We start from the raw sequence: 27,235 nt of genomic DNA, 5'->3' as shown, positions 1-27,235 counted from the left end.
CATGATATAAATTCATGGTATGCCCACACCTTGGAATGACCAGAAAGGCATGCTGTGTTCATCTCAAAGAGAAGATATTAGAATTGGATAAGGTACAGATAAGGGCAATGAAATGACTAGCTCCCATATGAGGAGAGATTAAAAAGAATGGAAGCATTCATCTCAGGAAAGAGACAACTAAGGAGGGATATGGTAGAGGTCTATAAAATCATGAATGGTGCGGAGAAAGTGAATAGAGAAGTGTTATTTTTTACCCTTTCACACAATACAAAAAACCCAATGATATTAATAGGCATCAGATTTAATGCAAGCAAGAGGAAGTACTTTTTCACACAATGCACAACTAATCTGTGGAACTCATTGCCATCGGATGCTGTGATGGCCAAAAGTATAACTCGGTTCAGAAAAGAATTAAATAAGTTCATGGAGGATAGGTCCATAAATGGCTATTAGCCAAGATGGTCAGGGGCACTACCCCATAATCTCGGTGTCCCTAAACCTCTGACTGCTAGAAGCTGGGACTAGACGACAGGGGATGGATCACTTGATAATAGACCTGTTCTATTAATACTCTCTGAATTATTTGGTGCTGGCCACTGTTGGAAAATAGGATACTGAGCTAGATGGACCATTGGTCTGACCCAGCATGGTCATTCTTATGTTCTTAAGTAGAGCTGTAATTAGATATGTACATTGAAACTCTCTCTTCTGTTTTATAGTTCTTTGTTTTTCTCTTTCAACACTGTTTGTTTTCTATTTCCCTTTTCTGTACTCCCATTCTGGGTTTTGGTTTCATTTCACTCTGTGCTGTTTGGTTCGATTGTTGTCTCATACTGTTCCTTTTTATTTCTGATTTGTTCCAGGTCTGTTCAGAAGGTCCTATATTCCCTAAGATTTCATACTAATGCCCCTCTGACTTTCCTCTGATACTTCTTTCCAACACATTACCATCACCAGTCACTGCACATTCCCTCCCTGAGTTTTTACATTTTCTGATTTTGACTTTCATTCTCCTTCACAATTAGGAACAGAGCTTTCCAACCTGAAGATCCTTGTTGCTAAGTAATATCTTCACCCACCCTACTTGTTCTGAGCATCCTTGTTGCCATGGCACCCTTGGTTAGCACAAGCACAAGTCATTATTCCTTGAACAGGGCTATAGGGAAATAGATGGTAGGGGGCCATATTTTTAAAGTTATTTGGGTACCTACAGATTCAGATAGGTGCCTAACCTAGTACCTTGTGGGATTTTCAAAAGCACATTAAAAATGTTTTCATTTTAGTAAAAGGGGGAGTTTGTTAAAATTTCTAAACTAAGACATGCTGGAATCCATTCCATATATTTATGGAGTTTTATAAAAGTATCATTACAGTCACACCTGACAGCAAAGCTACAGTTCATGACTACAACATTTTTATTATAACCCTGTTTTTCTTGGGTTAAGATCCATTGTTTTAATTTGTAAATTAGGATAAAACCAGGTATAAGCATAGTAGCCTGTTTCCCCAACCCAGGAAAGACTGATACTACACACTGAGGGCTAGATTTACAAAGGGACTCAGGCACTATGACTGTAAGCATTACAACACCTAACTTTTAGGTGCCTAGAAAAAAAGTCACTGGAATCCACAAAATCTGAGTCTAGCACCTAGGCTCTCTATATAATGAATGGGGAAAGATAGGTGCCTAAGAACGGGATTTGCCAAAGCCAGCATGCTAAGTGGGGACCTGTGTAAACTAGCCAAAGGGAGATACTGATGAGAGGGGAGTGTCCTAAGCCCCATTCTTCACACAGACTTGGGTACCTAAATCTAGGCTGGAGGGAGGAACCTATTTCTGCTTGGGATTCACCCTCTCTTGGAAGCAGACACCTAAGTATTTTTTGAAGATGCTTCCTCCCATCGGCATAGGTACCTCCACCAAATCCATATTTGCATAAAATCCATACATGATTTAGTTTTAATTATGTTAAGAGAGAGAGAGAGAGAGAGAGAGAGAGAAAAGATTAATTAAATCCAGCTCTCAAAAGCTGGGCAATGCCAGAGTTATGGTTGCTTGGACAAACTTAATTATGCCCTATTGTGCATCCAATTTGTACCCTGAGTAAGTCAAGTACCCAGAGGGAAAAAACAGTATGGGATCGTGTAATTAAAGACTATATCATAATGCACTCACACAAGGAGGAATGCATGGGCAATCATAAATTTTTGAGTTATTGACTTTGCAACCTAGAGTTCTTTTAATGGAGTATTTTTTTAAGTAATTTCCTAGTTTTAAAGGAAGGAGGTAAAAACAAATTCCATTATTTACACCTGTCACATCCACCCCTCATGTTGCATCAACAGCAGAGTTTGAACTTTCAGTACTTCAACACAGACTATTACAATTTGACCTATAGACTAATTACATTAGTTAATGGTAGGAGAATACTTATGCCAGACAATGAAGGGCTGCTGACAGTATGTGATAGATCTGGGAGATAGCCCAACTGTCTCCTCTTTCACACTGGAGAGAGGTGATTGTCCCTACACTGGGGAGATGGATTCCTGGGACCTCTTGCTGAATCCAGGGATGTTGTCAGGGAGGGGCTGGAGCTCTGTCTGGCTCTTTCCTCACTGCCACTACAGCTACTCCCACGTATTCCGAGTATAATTTGCTACTGCTGCTGCATTGGCTCCAGTGGTGGGTTGCTCTTTCAAATGTTCACATTCGATTATTATTTTGACATGCTGTCAAAAAATGTTGGGGAATGCAAGTGGCAGAAAGGAAATAGTGATTTTTAGTATTTATAACTCAGCTAGACTTGAACTGAATTTTGTGGGACTTCTCTAACCCAAGGACTTTTGCCAGGCAAATTTCAAAGGCCTGCTGTAAACAACATAAGTGATTGAGTTCCTGGAAAAATGGTCACACACATTTTTATATTGGAAACTAGTAAGTAACTGAAATATTACACACACACAAAAATTGTTAAAGAAACATTAAGAACACTGTCCATTCTGAACCTTGAATGAGGCACTGGTTCTGTGGAAAAAAAATATGCGATCATGAAAAGACTGAATCACAATCAGACTTAGCCAAATTCAATTTTTTTAAATAATTTCAATGAATAATTATATAAACATTTTTCAATTTTTATCTATTTAAATATTCACAGTTGTGTGAAATTATGGAGGAGGTCAAGCAATAGTTATTTAACGACAGCAGATGTTAAGATTCAAAAAGTTAGCTTTATAACCATTAAAATACAAACTGTCAAAATATATACAAAACAGAATATCCTTAAAGTCTAATAAATTCTCAAGCAGCATTTTTCTTACTTTGCCTATCCATAAATTTCAATTATTGATGGAAATATTTTTTCATTGTTTTTTGTGTGCATGGTGAAATTGACAACTACTGATAAAAACTGAATCGTTCCAAGCATAATCATAATACATACACACAAGAGGGCTGATTAAGATTGCTCTGTCTTTAATTATGGCATTTCCTAACTTTTCAGTACTAGCATTTTACAATCTTAATAATATTCTTTTAGTGTAATTTTGTCTGTGTAATTTCGTGAGTTTTAAAAAAGGCAAACTAATGCCCGCTCCCCCCAAATTCCATCATATGGTTTCACATTAACACCCATATAGGTCATCCACAAGGCTGAAACTTTAGATCCTTGCTACTTGAGCTAAACAATAGAAAGAGTAGGTTGTCATCCACTATGTGGACCAGCACTGCAAGGCAATGAGACACTTTGCCAGGGGTTTCTCAGGTACTTGCTGGGAGTCATGACTCTTAGGTTTCCTTCCAGGCTCTGGAGGAGAGCATGCTCTAGTGAGAATGGACTCCTGTGCTTCCTTTCCTCAAACTTTACCCCTGGGAAAAGACCTGCAGCTTTACTGGGTGATCCTCATAAAAGGAGGAGCAGGAAATGGAGAGGAAGGGCTGCAATTCCTGCTAGAGGTTGGGAGCTACTGTTGGGATTTTTTTCCTCCGTGTAACTTATTTTAAAAAATCTCCTTCCTCTGATGCATCAGGGATGGCCACAACTGGAGATGGGACCGTAGGCAGGAAAGGTAAGGATTCTGAGGTGGTACAGAGCATTCTCTCAGGTGCTTGGCTGGCTGTTTCTTGCTAACTGATTGCTGTTATGTGGGATCAGGAAGGAATTTCCCCCCAGGTCAGATTGGCAGTGACCTTGGATTTTTTTCCTTCCACTGCAGTGTCAATAGGTTTCACTTGCCTAAGATTAGCTGCTTACTCATTTTCCTGTCATCCTGTGGGGATTAGGCACTGGTACTTCTCAGTCACTCCTATTCTCTGCCCATGGCACATAAGTCTAGTCTCCTGTGGGCTGTAATATTTTCATCTAATTTCAGTTGTTGGGTTTAGTACTGGGTGGTGCGGGTGACCTGTGATAGACAAGAGGTTAGGGATCTGATGGTCTCTATAGGCCTTAAACTCTATGACACTCCCACTCTCCCCTCCATTTAGCCTCTCAGGATCTCTTCCAATCTATGCATCTTACATGGGCAGGAAAACTGTGCTAAGGACCTTCTGTTGGTCTAAAAAATTTGCACTACAGCAAAAATCTTCAAAAGTACACACATCTAGTGCTTTGTGTCTTTTCTTTCATCATGATCCATTTTCTGTTTCTCTTTCCCTTATTCACAGTATTTTGCTTTCATTTCACTTTGGCCATTTCCTTTTTGTCAATTTTCCCTTTTCCTCATGAGATTCTAAAGCTCTTCATTCTCCCTTTCCCACATATTTTCAGTTTTCATGACATCTTTCTCTTGAGAAACTTGTAAATGTATAAATTGTTTAATTTCTCTCCCTGCAAACTTTTTCTCTATTGTGCAATTTCATCTATTGATTCAGGTGCATAATCCCCAAGAAAGAAAAAAAATCAAAAAGCAAAGACCAAACTATCTGACTACTTTCATTATGCAAGACTGCTCAATCAATCATTATGCCCACAAATGTCATCAAATACATTCTCAAAGGTTTATAGGAGAGTGATGCTATTCTTTTAGTAAGTGTAGATGGTCACTGGCACATACACACAGTATATCGAAAGCAACTAAAAGTAAATCAAACACCCAGAATGAAGTGTAAGTGTAGCTATTGTAAGAAAAGGCTAGATTCTGCCACCCTTACGTTAAGTAGTATCTTTTCCCCAATGAGACTACTGGAGGACAGATGGAAGAATCTGGCTCACAGCAAAGTGATGTTTGCAATTCTGTAGCTCCTTTAATTAGAACATCTCACAGCAGTTTACAAACCTTTAGCCTAAAGGCACTCTTGCTTGGTAAGGGGAAAATGGATCTCTTTTTCATGGCATATTGTAGGATATCTGCTGGCATCTGAGTGAATTGTGAGAATAGAAGTCAATCACCTATTATTTCTTCCACCATATCCCAGAACTCAGCTGGTCCCCATTCCTTTCCAAACAGCTCACAACCGTAAGCACAGAGGAATGCATCAGTTCATTATTGTGACAAGAAAGCAGATCCTGTTATACTGGACAGAATTCTTACTGACTGATCCAGAAGTGCTGACTGAATGAACTTGGAGGTGGAAGGAGTCGCCTGAGGAGAACTCCATGTTTTGAAGCTGTTTAGACATTTGTGTTTGATCTATTTTCAGAGCAGTTGCACTCAGTACAAGAAGAGCTGAATCATTATAAGACCTGGGACAATCAGCAGTGGCTGCTGAACGTCAGGACCTGAAAGGCCACATTCCTGAGTGGTGTGCCAAGTTTGCCCAACTTACCTTGCCATAACACTAGAGTGAGACCTGCTTTCAGAGCTGAGAAGTGATGGCAATGGAAATAAGAAAGCCTGCCATCCCAGATTGCTCCAGGTCAATAGGGCAGGGTCCCAGTTGAGTGTAGGGAAATCCACAGCAGGGAGCAGTTGTGGGATTTGCACAATTAAGTGTGTCCTTTTGCATAGGCTGGGAAGTGCACAGGAGTAAGGAATTACATTGGCACAACTAGTGTATGTAGACCAGGCCTTATGCCTATTTTGCACAGATAGTGATTATGCAATGTATAGAGCTGTGGAGAATTAGGCCAAGAGTATTTGATGTGTAAAATATAGGTATACTTGTAAGGGTTCAAAGTGTTTACAAACATTAAAGGGACACCTGAAATCAAGTCAATTAAAAAAAGAGTTAAATAGTCTCAGTTGCTAACCAAGTCCCTGAATCCCTCAGTCAGTTCGTATGGTTGTAGAAACACATTTCCATGTTTTTAAAAAATATTTTTCCTCTTCCCCATTACCGGCTGAAATGCCAGCATAAACAGCAGGGGCCTCTGACTAAGTACAAAGTGCTGTCACATGCAAAAATTAGACAAATTCAAAGGCATAATATTTTGTTTTCTCTCATGGCTTCAGTAACGATCATATTTGAAATAACAGGAGGGAAAACATTTCCAGCCCAACCTTTGATTTTGAAGTTGAGGGTTTTAGGCCCCAGAGCTCCAAAGTGCATCTCCGCACGAGACGGCAACAGCTCTCCCGCCCTTGTTTAAATGTACCAATCAAAAAGCCACTGCTGCTGCTGTGACCCACCTTACACATCCCCAGCGCAGCCGGTTCTGACATTAGCGCAGCGGCCAGAGCGGCATCGTGCTCCGGCCCCAGTTTCACCCAGTTACTGTCTGCACACGACCACGGCGAGAGAAATCCCCCGAGAGTCAGTCAGCCCGTCCGCCCCTCCCCCACACGTCTCCTTTCGCTCGCTCCCTGCCGCCAGCCCCGCACAAACTGGAGGGAGGGGAGTTGGGCCCCGCCCTCTCGAGCCATGACGGCGGAGGGGGCGGGGTGCCCGCCAGCCAATGGCAGGACGCGGAGGTCCGGGCTTCTCCGAGCTTCCGCGATCGGGCGGGGTGAGTCGGCGGCGCAGCAGCAGGTTCCCGGGCTGTGTACTGTGACGGCAGCGGCTCGGTCCGTGTCTCGGCCATGGCCTACCCGGGGTTCGGAGCGGTGAGTGGCTGCCGCCAGGGGCCCGGCTCGGCCCCCGCGGCCTGAACAAAGCCCCGACGTCGCCCCGTGTGGGCTCGGCGGGGGGCGGGCCGAGTGAGGCCCTGCCGCCTGGCGGCCCTGCGCTTCCGCACGGGACAAAGGCCCGAGCCTGGGCTGGGCCCTCCCAGCCCACCGGAGCCGGCAGGACCAGCAGCTCCTCGGGGCTGCTGTGCGGTTGGGGGGCGCAGCAGGCGTGGGAGGGAGCGATCGCTCGAGCCGTCACGGGCAGGCCCCGCCCCGGCGGCCGGGCGTGGCAGGCTCCCAGTGGGCCCGGGGGCCGCCTACGTGGGAGGGACGTGGGGGCGCCCAGGGGGCTCTCGTCACCCGTTCGTGCAGTTCCCGGTAGTGAGCAGCCGCGGCGGGTAGGCCCGGGCAGGTGCGGCCCCGGGCCTCTTGCGGCGCCCCCTGGCAGGCTGATTGCCAGAGCAGCAGCTCGCACCGCACCCACTCGTGGCGTGGAGCACGCGGGAGGGGTCAGTCGAATTAAATCGGTGCTCGAGGGCTGGCCGGGGGCCCTGGTGTGAAACACAGACCACTTGGCTGTTTCAGAACAAGCAGAGCCAGTTTCAGGGAGTAGCTGTCGGAGAAGGAGAACTGGGATTGCGGCGCCTCTTACCTTTGCGTCACTGCTCTTTACGTGCGGTATAAATTATCCTGGGAAGCAGTTAGGACTTCCGTTTCTCGTGGCCATCGCCACGGCCTGCTCTGGCACGGAGCTCCTCTCTGGCGGTCCTAGTTGGGCTTGGGCTGGGATAATCATGGAGCCTGAACTGTCCTCACAAACCACCACGGGAGAGTGGTGATGTTGCAACAGGAGGCACACCCAGTTACAAAATGGCCGTGTACAAATATGGAGCCACTTCTGTGAGTTTGTAATGTGCTCAGTAGTTTTTCCCGTGGTGTGTACTATAAACCTGTGATGCCTTTCCCCCTACTGAGACCACACCATGCTCAGCCCCCACTTCTCAGCCTGGTGCAGTACCATTCCCCATTCTTGAGATGGGACAGGAGCAGCTGGAAGTGGGGCAAGGCAGGCTCCTGCCTGTAGCTCTGGTGCAGGAGCTGTCCACTCATGCTTGGTTCCGCAATCCCTCTGGTATGATGAGTGAGTAGGACCAAGAATGAATGAGTAGCATTGTGGCATGATGCATGGGAGTCACAGCACCAATCACTTAATTTTGGCCTTGCCATCCCTGTGTTACAACAGAGGATCAGCAGAACTAAACCTAAGTAGGCAGTGGAGCGGCTATGCCTGCTCCTCCTTGCCACTGCAGCGGTGTGCACTATGCGTAATGTGTACAGCTGTAGGCACCACTGTAAGGCATCTCTCACTTCATAGCACAGGTCACTTGTAGCTAACTAGCATCCAGTCCTCAATAATACAATTTCTTCTTTTAGGTAAGAGACACTATTCTTTTATTTATAACTGTGGCACAACAGAAGGAAACTAAACAGAGTGCCTTGACCTACTAAAATGTTCTCAGCCAATCTAATTAAGCAAATACAAAGTTTGATCAGTGAGGATTCATAGCCCAGATATTTACCAACTTTGAAGACAGGCTGTCTGTGGAGATTTCCAGGTTGTTCCTCTGAGATTGTCCTTCAGTAATTCTTTAACCACAAAACAAGTCTCAGCTGCACAGATTGGCTCAGGTGTACTTAGGTGCTCAGCTGTCTTCTTTCAGCTTTACTTAGTCAAGAGTAGCTAAATGGGTCTCATCTTCAACTAGAGCATTCGTCCCCTCAGACCATTTCTGCTTCCTTAAAGCTACATTGAAAAGTACTCATTTTTAATACTGGAACACAGGTAATACTATAACTATGAGAGCTACTTCTTGGAATTCTGAAGGGTAGGGTACCCTTACTGCTTTCTTTGGATCTGATACTACTTTTGAAATGCTATACAGAGGATGCATTCTTTGGGGCCATTCTAAGCTGCCTTTTAAAAAAGTATCCAATATTGACAGCTGCCTCTGCAGAGTCTTCTATTTTTATGTTAGAGCTTTCTGTTGAAGCATCAATGTGCAGAGGTGGTTTCATTCCCTTCTCGGTGGGGCTGTGGTTCAGCTTCCAGTTCTGTCTCCTGTCTCTCACCCACTAGTTGCCTTGGCACTAGCATTTGTGTCTGATCTGGTGCTGAATTATTTTGGAAAATCCTTTCAGTTTCTATTGATGAGCAAAAGGCAATTCGCATATTCATTATATTTTTCCTCCCACTCTTTAATAAGTCAGAGTCAGGAAAAAAAAACCCTCAAATTTTGAAGGTTGTCCTTATGGTACTGTTAAAAATAAGTGTTTACTGGAGGATGAGGTCATCTGCTATATACAAATAAAAATCACTTCTAAGCATTATTTTAGTAGTTGAAGCTCCACCCTTTTCAACATCACAGTACAGTTTCTCTGCTCAACCTGTCAAGACTGCTGAAACGGTCTGTATGACTGATTTAAATAACTAAACAGTTTAGCACAGGAGTGAAGAATATAATATTTAATGGAAACTGCAGGTAGGATTAGATAGTTAAAATTTATCCAAACTGGAATTAGTTACTAAATTCTGCAAAAAAGTGTCCATATTCTGTTTTATACCTCCATTTAAAAGAGAACTACTAACAACTGCCATTTCTCTTCAGAAAATAATTTAATTTCTCATATAACATTTCTTTGGTAGTGCAATTTATCCTTTTGCAATCATGTAGTAAAATATTAGTTTTAGAACTATTCTGAAAACTCTGAATTAGAAAGTGTTGTGTGATCACAGCATACATGTAACTTCTTTAAAAAAAGCGGGGGGGTAGGGGGGCTGGAATAATGTGCCAGTGTTTGGATATATGACTGATGAATTTGAAGTGGTATAGTTATTTGAATTAGATTGTGTAATGGGCATTTAAATAAAAGTGCGTCATTTAAATAAAAGTGCTGACTCTGTTTGTAAGTGGAAGTCTGTTACTAAAGATTGAGCTGGTGAAGACACTGAAATATTTTTCTTTTTCACAAAAGTATGGAGCTTACAGTGGTCAGATGCCAGGAATGCAAATGACAGTGGGACAGCCAATGCCAGGAGCAGTACCAAATATGCCTCATGGAGGATACTCTGGATATTCTGCATATTCTGGTACTTATTCTGCTGCTGCTGACCCCATGTGGACTTACTTCGCTGCTATTGCTGGACAGGTACAGTAGTATATGCAATGTAATTAAGTAAGACTTGTGAGTTGACCTAGCAAAGTCTGCGTTTTCTGTGAAAGAAGAACACTTAGCTTGCTCAGTACAATATTATTAAAGCTCTCAAGAATTCTCTCACCAGGTAAAATTGGATTGTGTTTAACAATAATGGCAACTAAAACTGGCATTTAAGTTTGATGTCCCCTCTTCTCAGTTAATTGAACAGTGTTTGTGGCTAGTGGTATAAAGCCTAATGTCCGTGGTGAGCTGTAAACAAGCTTTCATTCTTCAGTAATACTTTCTTAACCTGAAGAACAAACTTTAGTTTTACATGCTTGAAATATAGACATCTTCAAAAAACCAGTGATTGCCTAAAAGACGAACCAATTACTGTGTCCCCCATCCCCCAAAATAATAATAATAAGAGCCTGTTAAACCTTTGCAGACTTGGTGGTCTTATTACTCTATTGATAAAGATAGGGCTACCTAAATTCTGATAAGTATTCCATATTCATGTTTTCACTGCCTCCTGAAGTGAAGATGATGGTCTCCCTCAATCTCTCTCTTTCTCCCTCTCCAGGGCACTTTTATAGTATTGTACCACAGTTTTGTATGCAGGTAGTAAAGGGAAACACTAAAATCCTGTTCAAGTGGTGTCTGAGACCAGACCAGGATTCTCATTAAACTAATTTTGATGCTTTCATACAGAACAAAGCAGAAAGGGAGACAGTGCAAGAACATGGTGTCTAAAAGTAGAATCCCAAGGGACGTGGGTCTTTTAAATGGATGCTGCCTGAATTGTATTAAAGTGTTTCTTTTAACCTGAGGTCCTAAATCTGATATTTAAGTTCTTCAGTCATATATTACTATCCAAACAGTATCTCTCATTGGTACAAGATTGCATAGTATGTTTTAGTAAGATAGTGATGGAGGGTAGACAAAGCTAGTCCAGTTCTTTTAACTAGCTTATTGTGCCAGCATGCTATTGAATGGCTTTGAAGAGCTATATAGTATAAAATAAGGGTATTAAACACTGAGAATAATGTATACATAGCTATTGTATTGGACGGGGGTGAAAATAGATACCATGTCCCAGTCTGCATTATGTTTCTGTAATGGGAATGGCGGCAGCAACAGCACATGTTATCAAGTGATGTAAAGAATAAGAACCAGGAAGTTTCTGCAGTGTGATCTGGGGGAAAAATGTAGGGGGAACAAGAAGGGGCTGACAAGGATTCACAGAGGGCATGTGCATGGCCCCACAGGTTACTGTTCTCTAGATGGTTTGGGATTTGTGCTGCCAACATGCACATTCCTAAGAACATGGATCTGCAGAAGCAATGTATTTGAAGATCTCCAGTTCCAGGTGAGTAATCTTCTCTTCTAGATTACAGGAGCTGCTTTTTTTTTTTTTTTTTTCCTTCTGGCATAAGTCACACAGTCATTACAGATTGAGGCTGTGAACCTCAAACTGTCTATTGACTTCTGCTTTAAGATGCATTGTGCTGCCTTGACTCTGCTTGCCTAATCATCTTTTATCCTTTATTTCTTTTTTGGTGCAGAACACCACTTTTTTCTGTTTTTGTGATGAGTCATATCCTGCCTTTGTCCCTACTAACTTGTGGAAGCAGGAGCAGAAGGATACACTGTAAAATAGCTGCAGCGGTTAAAGCAACACAGATATTTTTAATGCATTCCTGAGTAAAGGGTCCAAATTATATTAACACTGCAATGTAGCCGTATGTGATCCCTGAGCAATACTTGATCACTGTTTGTTGATTTTCTTCCTTCTCAAACATGCTTAAGACATGATATTTTCTAAGAGGATAAAATGTATCCAGAAGGCATTAGCAAAGGCATATTAAGACTTCATAATTAAATTGCCTTAACTAGGACACTCATGACTTCCTTTGCAAAAACATTCAGTCTCAGTGATTACAGGCCAGAAGTACCCACACATTTACCTCTGAATTGCAAACCTGTCTGAACTGTTTGACTGGTTGGGGCATGCAACATAAATTGGTGCTGCTAGGAACAGTAAACTAAAACTCACTCTCTGTCTGGTCATTGGATTAGTACTAGGACTGATATGATCTGGTATAACCAGGGTAGATTGATTTAATTCAGCAAGCAGGAAACCTTGATTTACATAAAAGATAATCTTGTTTTGCAATTGTGCTTTTTATGGTTATCTTCCTAAAGAAATTTTTGATTCTCATTGGTTGGTAGCCATTAAAACATGTTGATTTGCAATTAAATATAGCCATTACACTAAATTTGATATTCTTTTGCTGACCAGGAGGATTTAAACGATTATGTAGCTTAACATACATTCAGATTCCCAACTTTTACACTTTTATGTTAAAAATGGTGAATGATGTATTTCTTATTTACTAGTGATGTGTCCAGCTGTGTTTGGATGGAAATTGGAATTCAGTTATAATGTGCAAAAATATGTAAAATTGTTTGACTAGTTTAGTAAAACTAAACCTTAAATGTGCTGGATACATAAGGGAAAAACTTTATCAAAACATTTTGCATTTAAAACTAGGAAGTAGTATCCTCGGTGAATTGAAGTGATTGGTTTTGGTCACCATGTCCTTCAAGATTTTAGAACTACAGTAGAACCTCAGAGTTACAAACTGACCAGTCAATGACACACCTCATTTGGAACTGGAAGTGTGCAGTCAGGCAGTAGCAGAGGCCAAAAATCAAATACAGTACAGTATTGTGTTAAATGTGAACTACAGGGGAGGAAAGGAAAAATAACCTTTTTTCTTCTGCATAGTAAAGTTTTAAAGCTGTATTAAGTTAGCATTCAGTTCTAAACTTGAACAACCATAATATTTTTTTTCAGAGTTATGAACAACGTCCATTCCTGAGATGCTTGTAACTCTGAGGTTCTACTGTAGTAGAACTCGTCCTCACACCTAGTTTTTATTCATAGATTGGAAGAGGAAAATAAGCTTGATTGCTTTTTCACCTCCTAATTGGTTTCTTAACTTTGAACGAACTAGTCATTGAACTGAAGTAGTTGAATAAGCTAAAATGAAGAAAATATTCTCGGTGGAGACAACTGGTGTCAAAAGCTGAGTTTGTTCAAATGTTAAATCGTTGGAGGTGTTAAGCTAGTGACATTCATCAGATCAGTGGTTAGTTTGACTGTTTTTAAAACTTCATAATATTAATTTAATTGAAATGATTAATAACTTACAGTTATTAATGTAAGTTGTCATAATTTTAAATACACTTTTAAAAAAAATCTGAATTTAAAAAAAATTGTTTTTTTTTTTTTTTTTTTTCCCTTTTAAACCGCTCTGGATATTGCTCAGAAAGGCCTGTTCCATTTCGTTCTCCTGGAATTATTAGCAGTTTTGCTCAGGCATAGGGATCCATACCTACACAGATCTAGGTGCAGGATTGGGGCCTAAATGCATAGCTTGTGACTTTATAATAGCCTTTATATAGAGATGATAGTTTTGCCACTTACTTCTGTGAGAGCAGGATTCAAGCCATAGCATGTCTTCAGCAGGAGTGTCAATAACATGAGTTAGGATTCTATCAGTTTCACACTGTTCCAGAGGCATGAAACATGCAGCTGAGACATGATTCAAGGCAGAGGCCCAAAAATGTGGGGGAGAATGTGATGAGGCATAAACAGAGTAGGAGAAGCACCTGCATCTGACTCCTCAGTGAGTAATGGTGGTGGTGGTGGTGGTGGTGAAGGGAAGAAAAGAAAAAGTTTAAAAAAAAAATTTGAATATTACCGTGTGCTCTTGTCTTCTCCCCTAAAAGTGGAGAAATAGAAAGAGAGGGACTGAATATTCCCCTCTTCTATTAAGGCTCTTACACAGTATCATTGTAAGATAAGCACCTTCTACACAAAACCTAAAGAGTGGGGGAGAAAAGGTCATTGCTTAATTTTAGAGTGGATATTGTGTGTTTTTTTCAGTTGCCAGTTTAGTTATGCAGTTAATTGGATTGGCAGCTGAGAAAAACTCAGAATTAAAACTCTACCATTCCCAAAATTGTGGGTTTCCCTTTATCCTGATATTCATATGAAATTGAACTAGGCAAAGGAAATCTTTGTCCAAAGCTCAAACTATTTCAAACTTTTAGTGTAAAATATTTATTTTTCTATCTTTCAGGTATGTCTCCATAAATAACTTTTGCTAAAGATCATTTCTTGTTTTGTCAGTCAAGCTCATTGGTAGGATTAGTGTCCTCCAGCATGTTAGAGTAAATTCAGAGCTAGATTAAATCAAGACTTTGGTTTATAGGCATAAAAGTCAAGCTTGCATCATGCATGCCTCAGAGGAGACGAAGATCACACTTGGTCAAAGACACAGTTTCACTTAGGGCTTGTCTACATCACAAAGTTGCAGCGCTGGTGAGGGGGTTACAGCGCTGCAACTTAGGAGGTGTACACATCTGCAGGGCACCACCAGCGCTGCAACTCCCTGTTTGCAGCGCTGGCCATACTCCCGTTTTGTCTCGGGTGTAGAGGATCCAGCGCTGGTAATCCAGCGCTGGTAATCAAGTATAGACACTTACCAGCGCTTTTCTTGACCTCCGTGGAATAAGCAGGTATCCCAGCATACCTGAGGAAGCCTCTGGTAATCAAGCTGGTCTCCTTCCCCGGCTTGCTCTCGCGTTCCCCGAACCCCGAGCAAGCAGGTCTCCTTCCCTGAGGTTTGCTGGGTGGTTCCGGGAACGCGAGAGCAAACCGCGGCGAAGCTGGTCTCCTTCCCCGGTTTGCTCTCGCGTTCCCCGAACAAGCAGGTCTCCTTCCCTACGGTTTGCAGGGTGGGTCGGGGAACGCGAGAGCAAACCGCGGCGAAGCTGGTCTCCTTCCCCGGTTTGCTCTCGCGTTCCCCGAACAAGCAGGTCTCCTTCCCTGCGGTTTGCTAGGTGGTTCCGGGAACGCGAGAGCAAACCGCGGCGAAGCTGGTCTCCTTTCCCGGTTTGCTCTCTCGTTCCCCGAACCCCCGAGCAAGCAGGTCTCCTTCCCTGCGGTTTGCAGGGGGGTTCGGGGAACGCGAGAGCAAACCACGGCGAAGCTGGTCTCCTTTCCCGGTTTGCTCTCGCGTTCCCCGAACCCCCCTTGAAGCCGCCCAACAGCGCTGCAGTGTGGCCACATCTAACACCACTTGCAGCGCTGGTTGCTGTAAGTGTGGCCACTCTGCAGCGCTGGCACTATACAGCTGTACTAATACAGCTGTAACAACCAGCGCTGCAAAATTGTAGATGTAGACATACCCTTAGTCCCTAAACAGCGTGGACAAACTCCAAAATAGAGAGGTTGATGGATGAGTGGTGTTGGAGCCTGGTTGAGCTACGTGCAAGCCACGTGCTTGCCTCCTGATAGCATGCTTTATTAAGAAATCCTGAATAACTCCTAGCTAAGTTTGCAGGAGCCATTCCATTCCCTATGTTTTCACATTCTAATTTTCTCAAATGTGTTTCAGCTGAAGTGGTTCCTGGTTAGTATCAGCCTAAAGTGAGGTCTCCAGTTTCATGACTATTGGATGAGCAGGTTTTGAGCTATGGAACTCAACAGATTTAGCATGTTCCTATTGTTTGTTCAGAAATAGCTTGGTTCATTCACTGTTGTCTACCAAGGAATAGTGAGAAAACTTTGTAGCTTCAGTGTGCAAACCTGCATTGTCTTTGCTGTCAAAATCAATTCTATTCTATATTTATCTTCAGGAAATTTACATCTATAAGTAAAAGATTACAGTTAACAAAGAGGTCCTCTGTTGTCCACTTTTTTCCATATCTCTGTTCTAAGTGCACTACGCTTTGTGATATGACAAACCTTGAAACATATCTTGGTCTCTCTTCCTTGCATGCATGTGTATTTGTGTAACTATGTAACAAAAGCCCTTATTTTAAGACATGTGGGTAAGGGGCTGAGTTAGTTTTTGTGAGCTCCTTTTGGAATCTTAACTGAGCACTTGCTGACTTTTAGAGGGGTTTTTCCTTTTATTTTATTTTTTTAAAATTCTCAAGTATAATACTATAGTAAACTTAGTTTTTTGTAGGGGGAATACACATTCACTCCTGAAGTACGAGGCACATAACCACAATCTGTCATCTACCATGTAGCAAGACCAGTGGGGTGATGGAAGCGCTGGCCTTGACTCTCAAAGAACTGAGCAGGTAGAAATTCAGAAAAATGGGGATTGAATTGCTTTTTGGGGGGAGGGCAAAAGTGGAAAATTGTATTTCTGACTTTCATTCCACTAATGATATGACTAGTAAATGAGATTCAGAAATATAATATTCATCTCAATAAAACGTAAGCTATTCAGTTCCCTTCTTTTTCTTCACCTTTCTTTTTTTGTGTGAGCTTACCCATTGAAAAATATCCTTTTTCCCATTTGAGGATAAAGGCTCCATACTGTGGAGATTCTTGCAACTTAATAGAGCTAATCACTTTTACTTTAGATCCTGCCAGTGGTGATCCTCAGTCAGGCAGATGTGGATTGATCAAGAACATGTGTTTGTGTGTAGTCTACACAGTGTTACTAGCCCCTGCTGTAATACAGTGGTGGGTGAAATTCAGTCCTCCATGGAGAGCTGCAAATAGAACACTTCTTTCTTTTCCTACTCCCTTCAAGATGACAATGTCACCTCTGCTCCTGCATGAAATCCAATGATATAAGCAGGAACAAGATGAATCTTATCAGGATGGGCTAATTTTGCTTTGTTTCTGGGGAGTTTCTCTGAATGTGCTATCCTCATGGCTTTACCCTTAAGGCAGTAGAAAGAATGGCAGGGCAAGGGACAAGAAAAATGGGTCTTACAATATTTTCTCTCAGATTTAACTTCTATCTATTCATGGGACAAGCTCACCAAAAATTGGTTCTTCCTATTTTACAGCTCATGTTTAATTTTATTTGTTTTATAAAACCAAATTTTAGCATTTTAGTTTAAGATACAGTTGCAGTAAAATAATTTGACTTACATGCTGGATTTCCTTATTTAATTGTTTATGTTGGCCAATCATAATATCCTAGAACTGTAACATGGCTCTTCCAAAAGTTACTCAGAGTGTATGCCTAAGTACAGTGAAAAGTGCTGCTTCTCCTTTCATGGAGATGTCATTCCACCTGATACAAGATCTCACTGTCAGCCATTTATACTTACTAACTAGCCACAAAACGTAGCTTGCTGCCATAAGTTTCTAGTTCCAAGACAGAGTGGAAGCCCGGCTGATTAGATCTTTCTACAAAGCTGTCAGTGAAGCCTAGACAATCTTGTTTAAAGTCCTTTGTCTTGTGTGTTGTTTTTTTCCCAAGGAAGATGATTTTCCTGTTACACTCACTCGCTTCTTGAGAGGTTGGTTTTTGGAGACTCCTTTTTATAGGATCAAATGTGGAGGTTTTGAGAGCTTATGTTACCTTTTGGTCTTAGGTGTTCAGAGAGCTGATCTGTACATGTCTATGTGAGATGTTTAGCTTTCAGATTCACCTTTTTATGTTGCTCTTATCTGCATCGTTCTACAGTACTGGCAGTGAAATAAGCAAGCTTTTGGGTTATTTTAATATCCTTCTTTTGAAGTTGTCAAGGTTTTTTTCCCCCAACTTTGAACCTTAGCGTCCAGAAGGTGGGAACCTGCATGGACCCTTCTAAGCTTAATTTCTAGCTTAGATCTGATAACGCTGCCACCAGCCAAAATATAGTGTTTGGCACACTTTCTGTTCCCCCAAAACCTTCCCTGGGGAACCCAAGACCCAAACCCCTTGGGTCTTAAAACAAGGAGAAATAAACCATCCACCCTCCTTTCACCCTCCCAGACTTTCCCCTCCCTGGGTTACCCTGAGAGGCTACACTGATCCATACTCCTTGGATCTTAAAACAGAGAGGAATTTAACCTTTCCCCCTTTCCTTTCCCCCCACCAATCCCTGGTGAGTTCAGACCCAATCCCCTGGGGTCTTAAAACAAGGGAAACAGAAATCAATCAGGTTCTTAAAAAAGAAAGCTTTTAATTAAAGAAAGAAAAAGTAAAAATTATCTCTGTTAAAATCAGGATGGTAAATACTTACAGGGTATTCAGATTCATATAGACTAGAGGGACTCTCCCCCCCCCCCCCCCCCCCCGGCCTGAGATTCAAAGTATAGCAAACAGAGGTAAAAATCCTTCCAGCAAAATACACATTTACAAGTTAAGAAAACAAATATAAGACTAATCTGCCTTCCTGGCTAGTACTTACTATCTTGAAACATGAGAGACTGATTCAGAAAGATTGGAGAGTCTGGCTGCACCGGTCCCTCTTTTTCCCAAGAGCGAACAACGAACAAAAAAAAAGTACAAAGAAAGACTTCCCTCCACCAAGATTTGAAAGTATCTTGTCCCCCCATTGGTCCTCTGGTCAGGTGTCAGCCAGGTTCACTGAGCTTCTTAACCCTTTACAGGTAAAAGAGACATTAACCCTTAACTATCTGTTTATGACAGAAGTGCTCTGTGGAGATGCTGAGGGAACAGAGCAGAGGAACACGAGGGAACAGAGACACAGAGATACTTGGCTGACAGAAAAAGCACATCTAGTATAGTCACATGTCCTGTATGTTCAACAGTCAGTCATCAGACAGCATCATATCCCTCTTTATTGCTTTTCAACCTGAAGGATTCTAAAGCACTGTGCAGCATGATTGACTATATTGATTCTGGAATAACTTGATCCATTACTAAAATGCAGCTATCACCACCTTCAGTGTGGAACATGGCAGCTCTTTTTTTTTTTTTTCCTTTTCAGTTTGAAGACTTAGTATTCTTCTAAAAAGAGCGACATCTGCAAGCTGTTTAAAACTGCACAGCAACACTGTACAATAGCCTAGCCCAGTAAGTGAGGAATGTGTATCCAACTGAACTATAGAAGGATTTAGGTAGTTAAAATATAACTAGACAAATTGAAATTTAGCCAGACCACTAGGAATACCATCTCTGCTCTTAATAGCATCATAGGTTCTTTGAGCACAAAATGGTCAAAATGTCAGTTTTATTGTATACATCAACCAAAGGAACAGCAGCAAAACTACAGGGGACCCCGACACATAATGGGAGATGTGATGGGCAAAAGAAAAGGACCTTTTTAATAATTTGTTTCAAAATGGAGGCTCTGATACTCTAGAAAGCTCTCATTAAAGTCATGAACAAAATAGAAATAAGTGGAGAAAACATCTTAACCAGTTATTTGATAGAATTGTCTGCAACTTTATATGAAAATTCTATACTGATTATAAAAAGATGTCTGTAACTTAACTACTGCAGAAGGCTCATTTTAAATAGGAATTTGCTGCTAAGATAGGATTCATTTAATTACTGTTGCTAAGATAGAAGGATTCCATGTAATTGCTATAAGCAAGGAATTCTATTTGACTTTTAGTGCTGCAGATTCTTGATTTAGATGAGGCACCATTCTGTAGTAGTGTTTTTAATTTAAGTATTAAATATCTTTACATAGTTATAATGAACTAATTAATTTGTCTTCAGTTAGTTTATTCTCTGGCACTTCATTTTTGCATGAATTTGTATTGATAAGTGTCCATGACCACAAACCTATGCGCTCTGTTCTACAGGATGGTGAAGTGGATGCAGAGGAACTACAGAGATGCTTAACACAGTCTGGAATCAGTGGGACCTATTCTCGTAAGACCTTGAATGTTGCTACTGTACACTTTCTTTTTTTAATCTGTGGATTGTAATTTGGAATTTCTGTTCTTCAAGGAGCATTCCCTCTCTCCCATGTGTACCTCTTTCATTTCCTTCCTTATCACAGATTTCCTGGGTGCTGACGTGGCCTTTCTATGCACCTTAAATAAATGGCATAGCCCTGCTAATGCCAATCCTGAAGATCAGCATTTGTGCTAGTTCATCTGTACAGTGTTTCAAGTACACTTTATTTTGGCTTTCCCCCTTACACAACAGAATATAAAAACAGTTGCAACCACAGGGTCTGGGCTCTGGTGGGTGCTCATCTCCTCCCAAGACATGTACCATGCTTTGTAATCCCTTTGAATGAGATGGCATATGGTTAGAGACCAGGTAGGGTCTTGAGTTCAACACATTCCAAAACTCTTATTCGGAATGCAAAATAGTATCTTATTTTGTTATAAGGATTTAATAAAACTCCTGGAATCAAAATAAACTCTCTTTGCTTTATAGGTTATGATTTTAGTACCAAATCTTACGGTTCTTAAGGTATTACTGTGTATTTGACACACACAGCCTAGTAGTAGAGCAAGCTCTCCTACGCTGGCCTGCCAAATGTGCCTTCACCTTGAGATACTGAGTTGAGATGGTAACTTGATTTCCATGCCTGTCTAATCCTTGTTCTGCCTGCTGATACTGAATTAAGACTCTCCATTAAGAACAGGAGTTGGGTCATCAGTTCCTGGCTCAGTAGATGCTAAAAAGCAATCTAATGTCCTGCATTTTATCCACATCTAACCTATGGCCTAAATAACTAGTAATGGAGAAGCAAATATCTCCATGTCATTTTAGCCATCTCCTTCTTGATTTTGTTTTTCCTGGTGAGCTTTCAAAATCTCTTGCAAAAGCAAATTAATTCATGTGTTGACTATTGTCACTGAAATATCACTGGTTACTAGAAATTACAGCAGTAAAATTAAACTAGTTTTGAATCAATCTTTGACTGTATTTTTCAGCATTCAGTTTGGAAACCTGCAGAATTATGATCTCCCTGATGGATGTATCCTTGGGAAAATCTAGACTATACTGTAATCTTAATGTCATCTTAAACCAATTAATCCTGAGAAGAAACTAGAATTCTGACATTTTAAACTAATATGTTTTAGAACACTGTCTTTGGGCTCCATTAATTTTTAATGTTGTGTTAGTGTTGTCAAGGTGGTTAGAAGTCAAACTGCCTTATGTGACTTGAAAGTATATGTAATTTAATAATTTGGTTTGTCCTATTAAGTTATTTTTGTTAACAAAACTACGTCAGAGAGATTATACAGGAAAAATGGGATTTAATGAATTCAAAGAACTCTGGGCAGCTCTTAATGCTTGGAAGCAAAATTTCATGATGATTGATCAAGACCGAAGTGGAACCGTGGAACTTCATGAATTGGGTCAAGTCATTGCAGCTATGGGTAAGATAGCATCTGAAAAACTTCTGCAACCTTCTGTTTGTTCTATTTATTGCAATATATATTACTACTTTAATTATAAGGATGCAGCATGTAGAATATGGAAGATTGCAGTGGATTGTGTTGCTACTTATTGGGTCAAAGTATAGGGCTTGCCAGCAGTGTTGTATGGGTACCATGCTTTGTTTCTGGAACTCCAAACTATCAACTAAGTATTCCTTTCTTCCTGGCTGGCCCCAAAATACTGTCGATAAGCTTCATAGGGAGCTGTATCTAGCTATCTCCAGATGGAAAGATTGGTCATCTGGACACACATCCTTGAAGACTGGGAGGAGACAGGAAATCCCTCTTAAAATAAATGCCATGTTCAGTACTGAAGACAGTGTTAATTTTCACAAGTGTTTAGATGCAGCACTTCTTGGTATTGGCATACACAGGGCTAATACATCAATTTGGGGTACAGGAGGGAAAGGAAGACTTTCAGTATATTCTGCTGCTGAAGGAGTCATGGGCGCATGTCTTCCCAATGAGAAAAAATATGTTCTGGAGGCACAGCATTTCAGCTGAGTATAAAGATACACAAAGAAACTGATGAACCTAGACCATCTTCTAGGGCAGATGTACACAAACCTGTGTGCTTTCCCTTTGGTGGCAGGTCACTAAAGATTAGTGACTAAAAGTTGCTCTTCATCTGTAATACCCCATTGTAAAAGAGTTATACAAATCTTTATCATAGCTGCTGCTAGCCAACAACAGTAAATCAGGAACCAGTACCAGACACTGCAGTGACATAAAAAGGCTTTTGTTAAACTGCATTTCTGGAACGCTGGTATATAGCCAGCCTGTTCCATTTCCCTCTGGGCACGTCTAGACTGGGCACGTATCAGCGGGTAGCAGTCGATTTCTTGGGGATCGATATATTGCGTCTCATCTAGACATGATATATTGATCCCCGAACGCGCTCCCATCGACTCCATAACTCCACCAGTGCGAACAGCGGTAGTGGAGTCGACGGGGGAGCCGCGGACGTCGATCCTGCGCCAGGAGGACAAGAGGTAAATCGATCTAAGATACTTCAACTTCAGCTATGCTATTCACGTACCTGAAGTTGCGTATCTTAGATCGATTTCCCACCATCCCCCCAACGTTGACCAGCCCTCTGAGTGGGAGAGGCTAATGCTCTTGTGGATCAAAGTGCTCCAGGTGTTTGGAGCAGTAGTTACTTTGTGCATGGGATATTACATACACAGTCTATCCTTAAGTCTCTGGGCTGCAACTGTTAGCAGCTGCTGCTAAGTTAATTATTGAATAGAGGCAGAGGATGGAAGTTAGTAGCTTCATAGTTACTCTCTTGAGTCATGTTAGGTAGACTTTGATTCCACCACTAGGGAGTATGATTGCAGCTCAGCCACTCTAATAATACTAGTGCAGAGTGTGTTCCAAATAAAGCAGTTGGGAGGTGAACTGGCAAACAGGCAGTAGATGCTAAACATCCTTTTGCTGGGCCTTGTTAGAAATGTCCACAAGCCAGCCTCTGGCCACTTTTGCTAAAAACATGCAAAAAAGTCAAGGGTGACCTGATTACACAGACTAGGATCTCTGGTTAATATGTTTATTTACTTAATCTCTGCTTTTAAGTGAAAGATTTAAATGTCTTGGGTGTTCCTGATAATGTCTGAAGTTGTACTTTCAGATGAATTTCAGGATGGGGACACACTGTATAATGGAACTGTTCTAATGTTGGAAAATTTGGACTTTTTTACTGCTGTATATGAATACTTCTTCACTGTGCCCTATAAACAGCACTGAGTGCAATATAGGATGTATAGTAATTATTTCAGTAGTCATACTTTCCGAAGATTATCCAGCAAACTGTTGCAAAACTGACAACATTGCAGTCTATCACTTCCTATTTTTTGGTCTTTTAGGTTACAGATTAAGCCCTCAAACACTAACTGCTATTGTAAAACGTTATAGCAAGAATGGCAAAATCTTTTTTGATGACTATGTGGCTTGCTGTGTGAAATTACGGGCATTGACAGGTATGTATGGGGGTTTTGTATTTTTTTTTTTAAATAGAAATGCAGTCCAGAGTGTGTTATGTTCTAATTTTTCCTCATCTAAAAATTGTAATCGCAGTGTAAAGATTATTCTTCAAGTTCTTAAATCTCTTACAATTCTAAAATTACATTTTAAAAGTTTATTTTGTACATAATTGTCTTCAGTGTTTTGAATAATAGTTGTTCAATATTCAGGATACCTAGAAAGTAATTTTGCTTTTTTACGTAAATTTAGATAGAATGTGGAAGGAAAGAAGTATGAAATGTTAAATTGGTTCAAAAATGACAAATTTGCCTTGAAAAAAACAAGAAATGTTTGACAAAGTAATGCTGACAACCAAACTTACATTTAGTGTCTACATTAAATATTTTGGAGTTTTGCAAAACTCCAAATTTACTTATTTTTTATTTTCTCAGATTTCTTCAGACGACGAGACAACATGCAACAGGGATATGTGAATTTTGTATATGATGATGTAAGTATCTCTAGATTAAAATACTCAAAATTTGTCAGGACTATATGAAAATGTTTTTGTTGCAAATGACTGACTGGAGCTACATGTTTAAATTTGATTTTAAAATCCTATCTTCCATTATGCTTTGTCTTCTCAGAAATGTTTTTTATAATAAACTCTTTGGTTGCATTCATGTTAACTTTCCTGTACCTTCTCCTCCAGAGAATGACTAAAAACATCCCTCCTGTAAAGCTTCCACCCTGTAATGGCCACTTTGTAATCTAAAGCCTTAATCCTTCAAAGGTTTAAGCACAGGATGAACTCAGTAGGACTACTCACATGCTTAAAGATAAGCACATGCATAAGTCTTTACAGAGCTGAGGGCTTAATATGTTTTGCATAGTTTATTCATGGGCTGTGGGCAGTAATTACTACTGAGAGTATGCCCATTGAGTTCATTGGACTAGTATCCAGTAGGAAGTGTTTGCAGGATCAGACTCTTAGATTGTAACAGTCATCTGTTACCTATATGGCACTGACTAAGCATCATAAGCATACATGACATTATATAATGTATGTGTTATTAATATACAAGTTTAGCAATTTGAAAGTCTTTAATGCTGAAAATTAAAAACAAAACAAATCTCTACATTTTATTCCTTTCTAATTCTGTGAACACTTCTAAGCATTTGTTCATCCAGTAGACAAGTCCCATTGTGTTCCCACAGTTTCTTCTAGGCATTCATTGTTCTTCATTGTTCCACCTCCCCCCCGCTAAAAAAAAAATTCTGAGAAAACCAAGACGGACAGTTCCTGAACTCTTTAGATGACCTGATAATTTGTAGTCTTCCAATTGTTTTCATTTCCCAATGTGCTGGTGTGCTGAATGTTAGCTACCTTGATTTTCCCTCCCCCCCCTCTAGTTTTTGCAGTGTACTATGGCAATCTGAGTGGAAAGCTGCTGAAGGATATAGACTCCGACCTGTGAAGTCTTCTGCTGAGAAGAAATTAACTGAACCTGCTGTGAATTGAAGCTGTAGCAGACTTCCCCCATCTTTCTGCTTTAAGACATCCACTTTGAATAAATTTGATTTTAGTGCACAGTTGAGAGCAATAATTTTTTTTCATTTTTAGTTATTTTTCAGAAGCATATTCTTTATATTTACGTGCATAATTCCAGACAAGTACCCTATTGTTATGCACTCAAGCTTAATGAAGACTAAACAAACTTTTTGCTTGTAACGGTTGCAAGCATAGACCATTTCATTTTTATATGTATTTAGACTGCATACATGAGCAGAATATCAGACATCCTGTTTTTTAATCTTATCTAATATAGATATTTCATGTGACCATCAAAGTGGTAGTACGTTGTTTCAGATGGCATACTCCTGAGGAATTCTAGTTGATTGGTGATACTAGGTCAATATTCCACCAGAAACAACTTAAAACGAGTTGTTAGGTAAAACTCTCCAGACTCATTGCAATAGATTTTTTCTGAGGCAGACTGTTACAAATTGTTCTTCTATTTGGTTTATTTATGAATTGGACAGTGCTTGTTGAGTAATAGTTGAGACCCTCTCTGCTAATCAACATGCAGAAAGCCAAAAAAAAAAAGAGATCTTCAAGGGACTATTGTGAGTCTTCATAGAGTTCACTTTCCTTTCAGTTTAAAAGCTTTCAAGTCACCTATTCTGTAAAAATTGACTCCCAGTAGACCCTCAAGTTGGTGAACCTATTCCATTTTGAGATCAAAAAATTTCCCTTAGGAAAATAACCCAGTGAACAGAAGTGTGTGACTTAAGGGATTACTCAAGCAGGTCCTTATTTGGCTAGGATATTTCAGCAGTGCTTCTAACAGGGAAGTAATGAGTGGGTCACAACTATGATCAACTCTACATCTCATCAAACTTCTGTTGGTTTTGTTCAATCCCAAATTTTGTAATCCACAGCCATTCTAGGTTCTGAATCCTTCAACAACAAACCTTAGCAGGGTTTAAATTTGAAGTTATGCTCATGTCATGCTTGAAGTGGAGACTTACTGTGATGCATTGAGAGTGCTCTGTGGTTGAGAATTTATGGAAATATTTTTCTCATGACAAACAAGACACTTTTGGTCTTGTAGTTCTGTTGTGTGCGCGCGTGTATACATTTTGCCAATGAGCAGTGTCGTATGTAATTCTGTGCTTCTTACACCTATTCCCATAGTGTCACAAGTATACTACTAAACATAACAATTTAAGAATGATTTTGCTGAATATTTTTGATACTGAAATGTATTCAACCTTTTTGGATCCCTTTTAATTGTATTTGCATTATAGTAACATTGGAAGTAAATTTTCAGATCTGTAACAAACTAAATATTTGCATATCCTGCTGTTCAAGACTGAAATAAGTAAACATTTTTTTGTGCAGGTTTAGACCTATGGCCAATAAGTTTTCATGTTGTAAAGATACTGAATATACTCATTTGTGTACACGTACTTTTATTTGTAAACAGTGAACAATTTTCCAAGTCATCTTTGAGATTTTTAAAAGAAATAAGCATTCAAATAGCTTGCCATACATTTGTTATACAAAAACCTGTTATGTTACAGGAGATGCTATGGTTTATAAATGATGCATTTCATCTAGTTTAAAGAGTCTGTGCCAAATATTTTTTAAAAAAATCCAGCTTTGCAATTCTATATATTAAAGTGGAATCATAGTACATTTTAAATGACATGGGAGGCAAATCCATTCTAGGGGAAATCTTAATTTAGTCCATCTAACTTCCATTACAAAGAGCATAGCCACACTGTGTTCATTAATGATCCAAAAACATCGTAAATGGGCATTGAAAAGGCAAGTAGCACATGCTTTCGTAAGAATAATATAATTCCATCTACTACTCCCACATAGCTCTACAGTGAGGAAAGCAACTTCTCCATAGTGTTTTTCATGCAATTACAGGGTGCAGGATGTGCTCCTATTGAACAGTAGCAGTAAAATGTATTGTCATGATCACGTATGATTCCACAGTGGATTTTATTTCTGTATGTTCTCTTTTCCCTTATTAAACTAAAATATTTACAGACAATATTTTTCTCATAGCTTTCTTTTTCTAAGCATAACTTTTTTTCAAAAAAATCAGTATGCACTAAATAGGCATAGTTGATTAGTAGATCCTAGAGGGTCAAATGCAACACATGCATACACACAAATCTAAAGAAACTGTTAGTTTTTGCTAATGAAATTTGTGTATATAAAGGAAATGCAAAATCACTGTGATCATGGGCCAGAGAACATCTTACACAGTCTTATAGGTCAGCAAGAAACTATGCATTTTAAGTATTCAAACTTCTGGAAAGTCCCTAAGTGTAGCATGTCTGCATTTCTTGTTTGTTTATGTCTCAGTAAATCTGGATTACTTT

General features: G+C 40.3%; 1 protein-coding gene and 1 long non-coding RNA gene across 2 annotated transcripts; one reads left to right on the top strand and one right to left on the bottom strand.

Annotated features, from left to right (window-relative positions):
- Window positions 1-283: 283 nt before the first annotated feature.
- LOC127058913 (uncharacterized) lies at window positions 284-6,768 on the bottom strand. The gene is made up of 2 exons (XR_007776491.1): window positions 5,153-6,768; window positions 284-3,025 (listed from the first exon to the last, which is right to left on the bottom strand). It is a non-coding gene; the product is annotated as an uncharacterized LOC127058913 (long non-coding RNA).
- Window positions 6,769-6,863: 95 nt separating this feature from the next.
- GCA (grancalcin) lies at window positions 6,864-26,901 on the top strand. The gene is made up of 8 exons (XM_050969359.1): window positions 6,864-6,984; window positions 10,021-10,194; window positions 19,772-19,841; window positions 20,861-20,904; window positions 21,163-21,310; window positions 23,236-23,349; window positions 23,785-23,843; window positions 24,746-26,901. Exons 1-8 carry the CDS (start codon window positions 6,961-6,963, stop codon window positions 24,770-24,772), a joined length of 660 nt encoding a protein of 219 aa, XP_050825316.1. The 5' UTR covers window positions 6,864-6,960; the 3' UTR covers window positions 24,773-26,901.
- Window positions 26,902-27,235: the final 334 nt, after the last annotated feature.

The sequence above is a fragment of the Gopherus flavomarginatus genome, chromosome 10 (genome assembly GCF_025201925.1).
Source record: "Gopherus flavomarginatus isolate rGopFla2 chromosome 10, rGopFla2.mat.asm, whole genome shotgun sequence".
NCBI classification, from domain to species: domain Eukaryota; kingdom Metazoa; phylum Chordata; order Testudines; family Testudinidae; genus Gopherus; species Gopherus flavomarginatus.
This window is presented reverse-complemented; position numbering and strand designations above follow the sequence as displayed.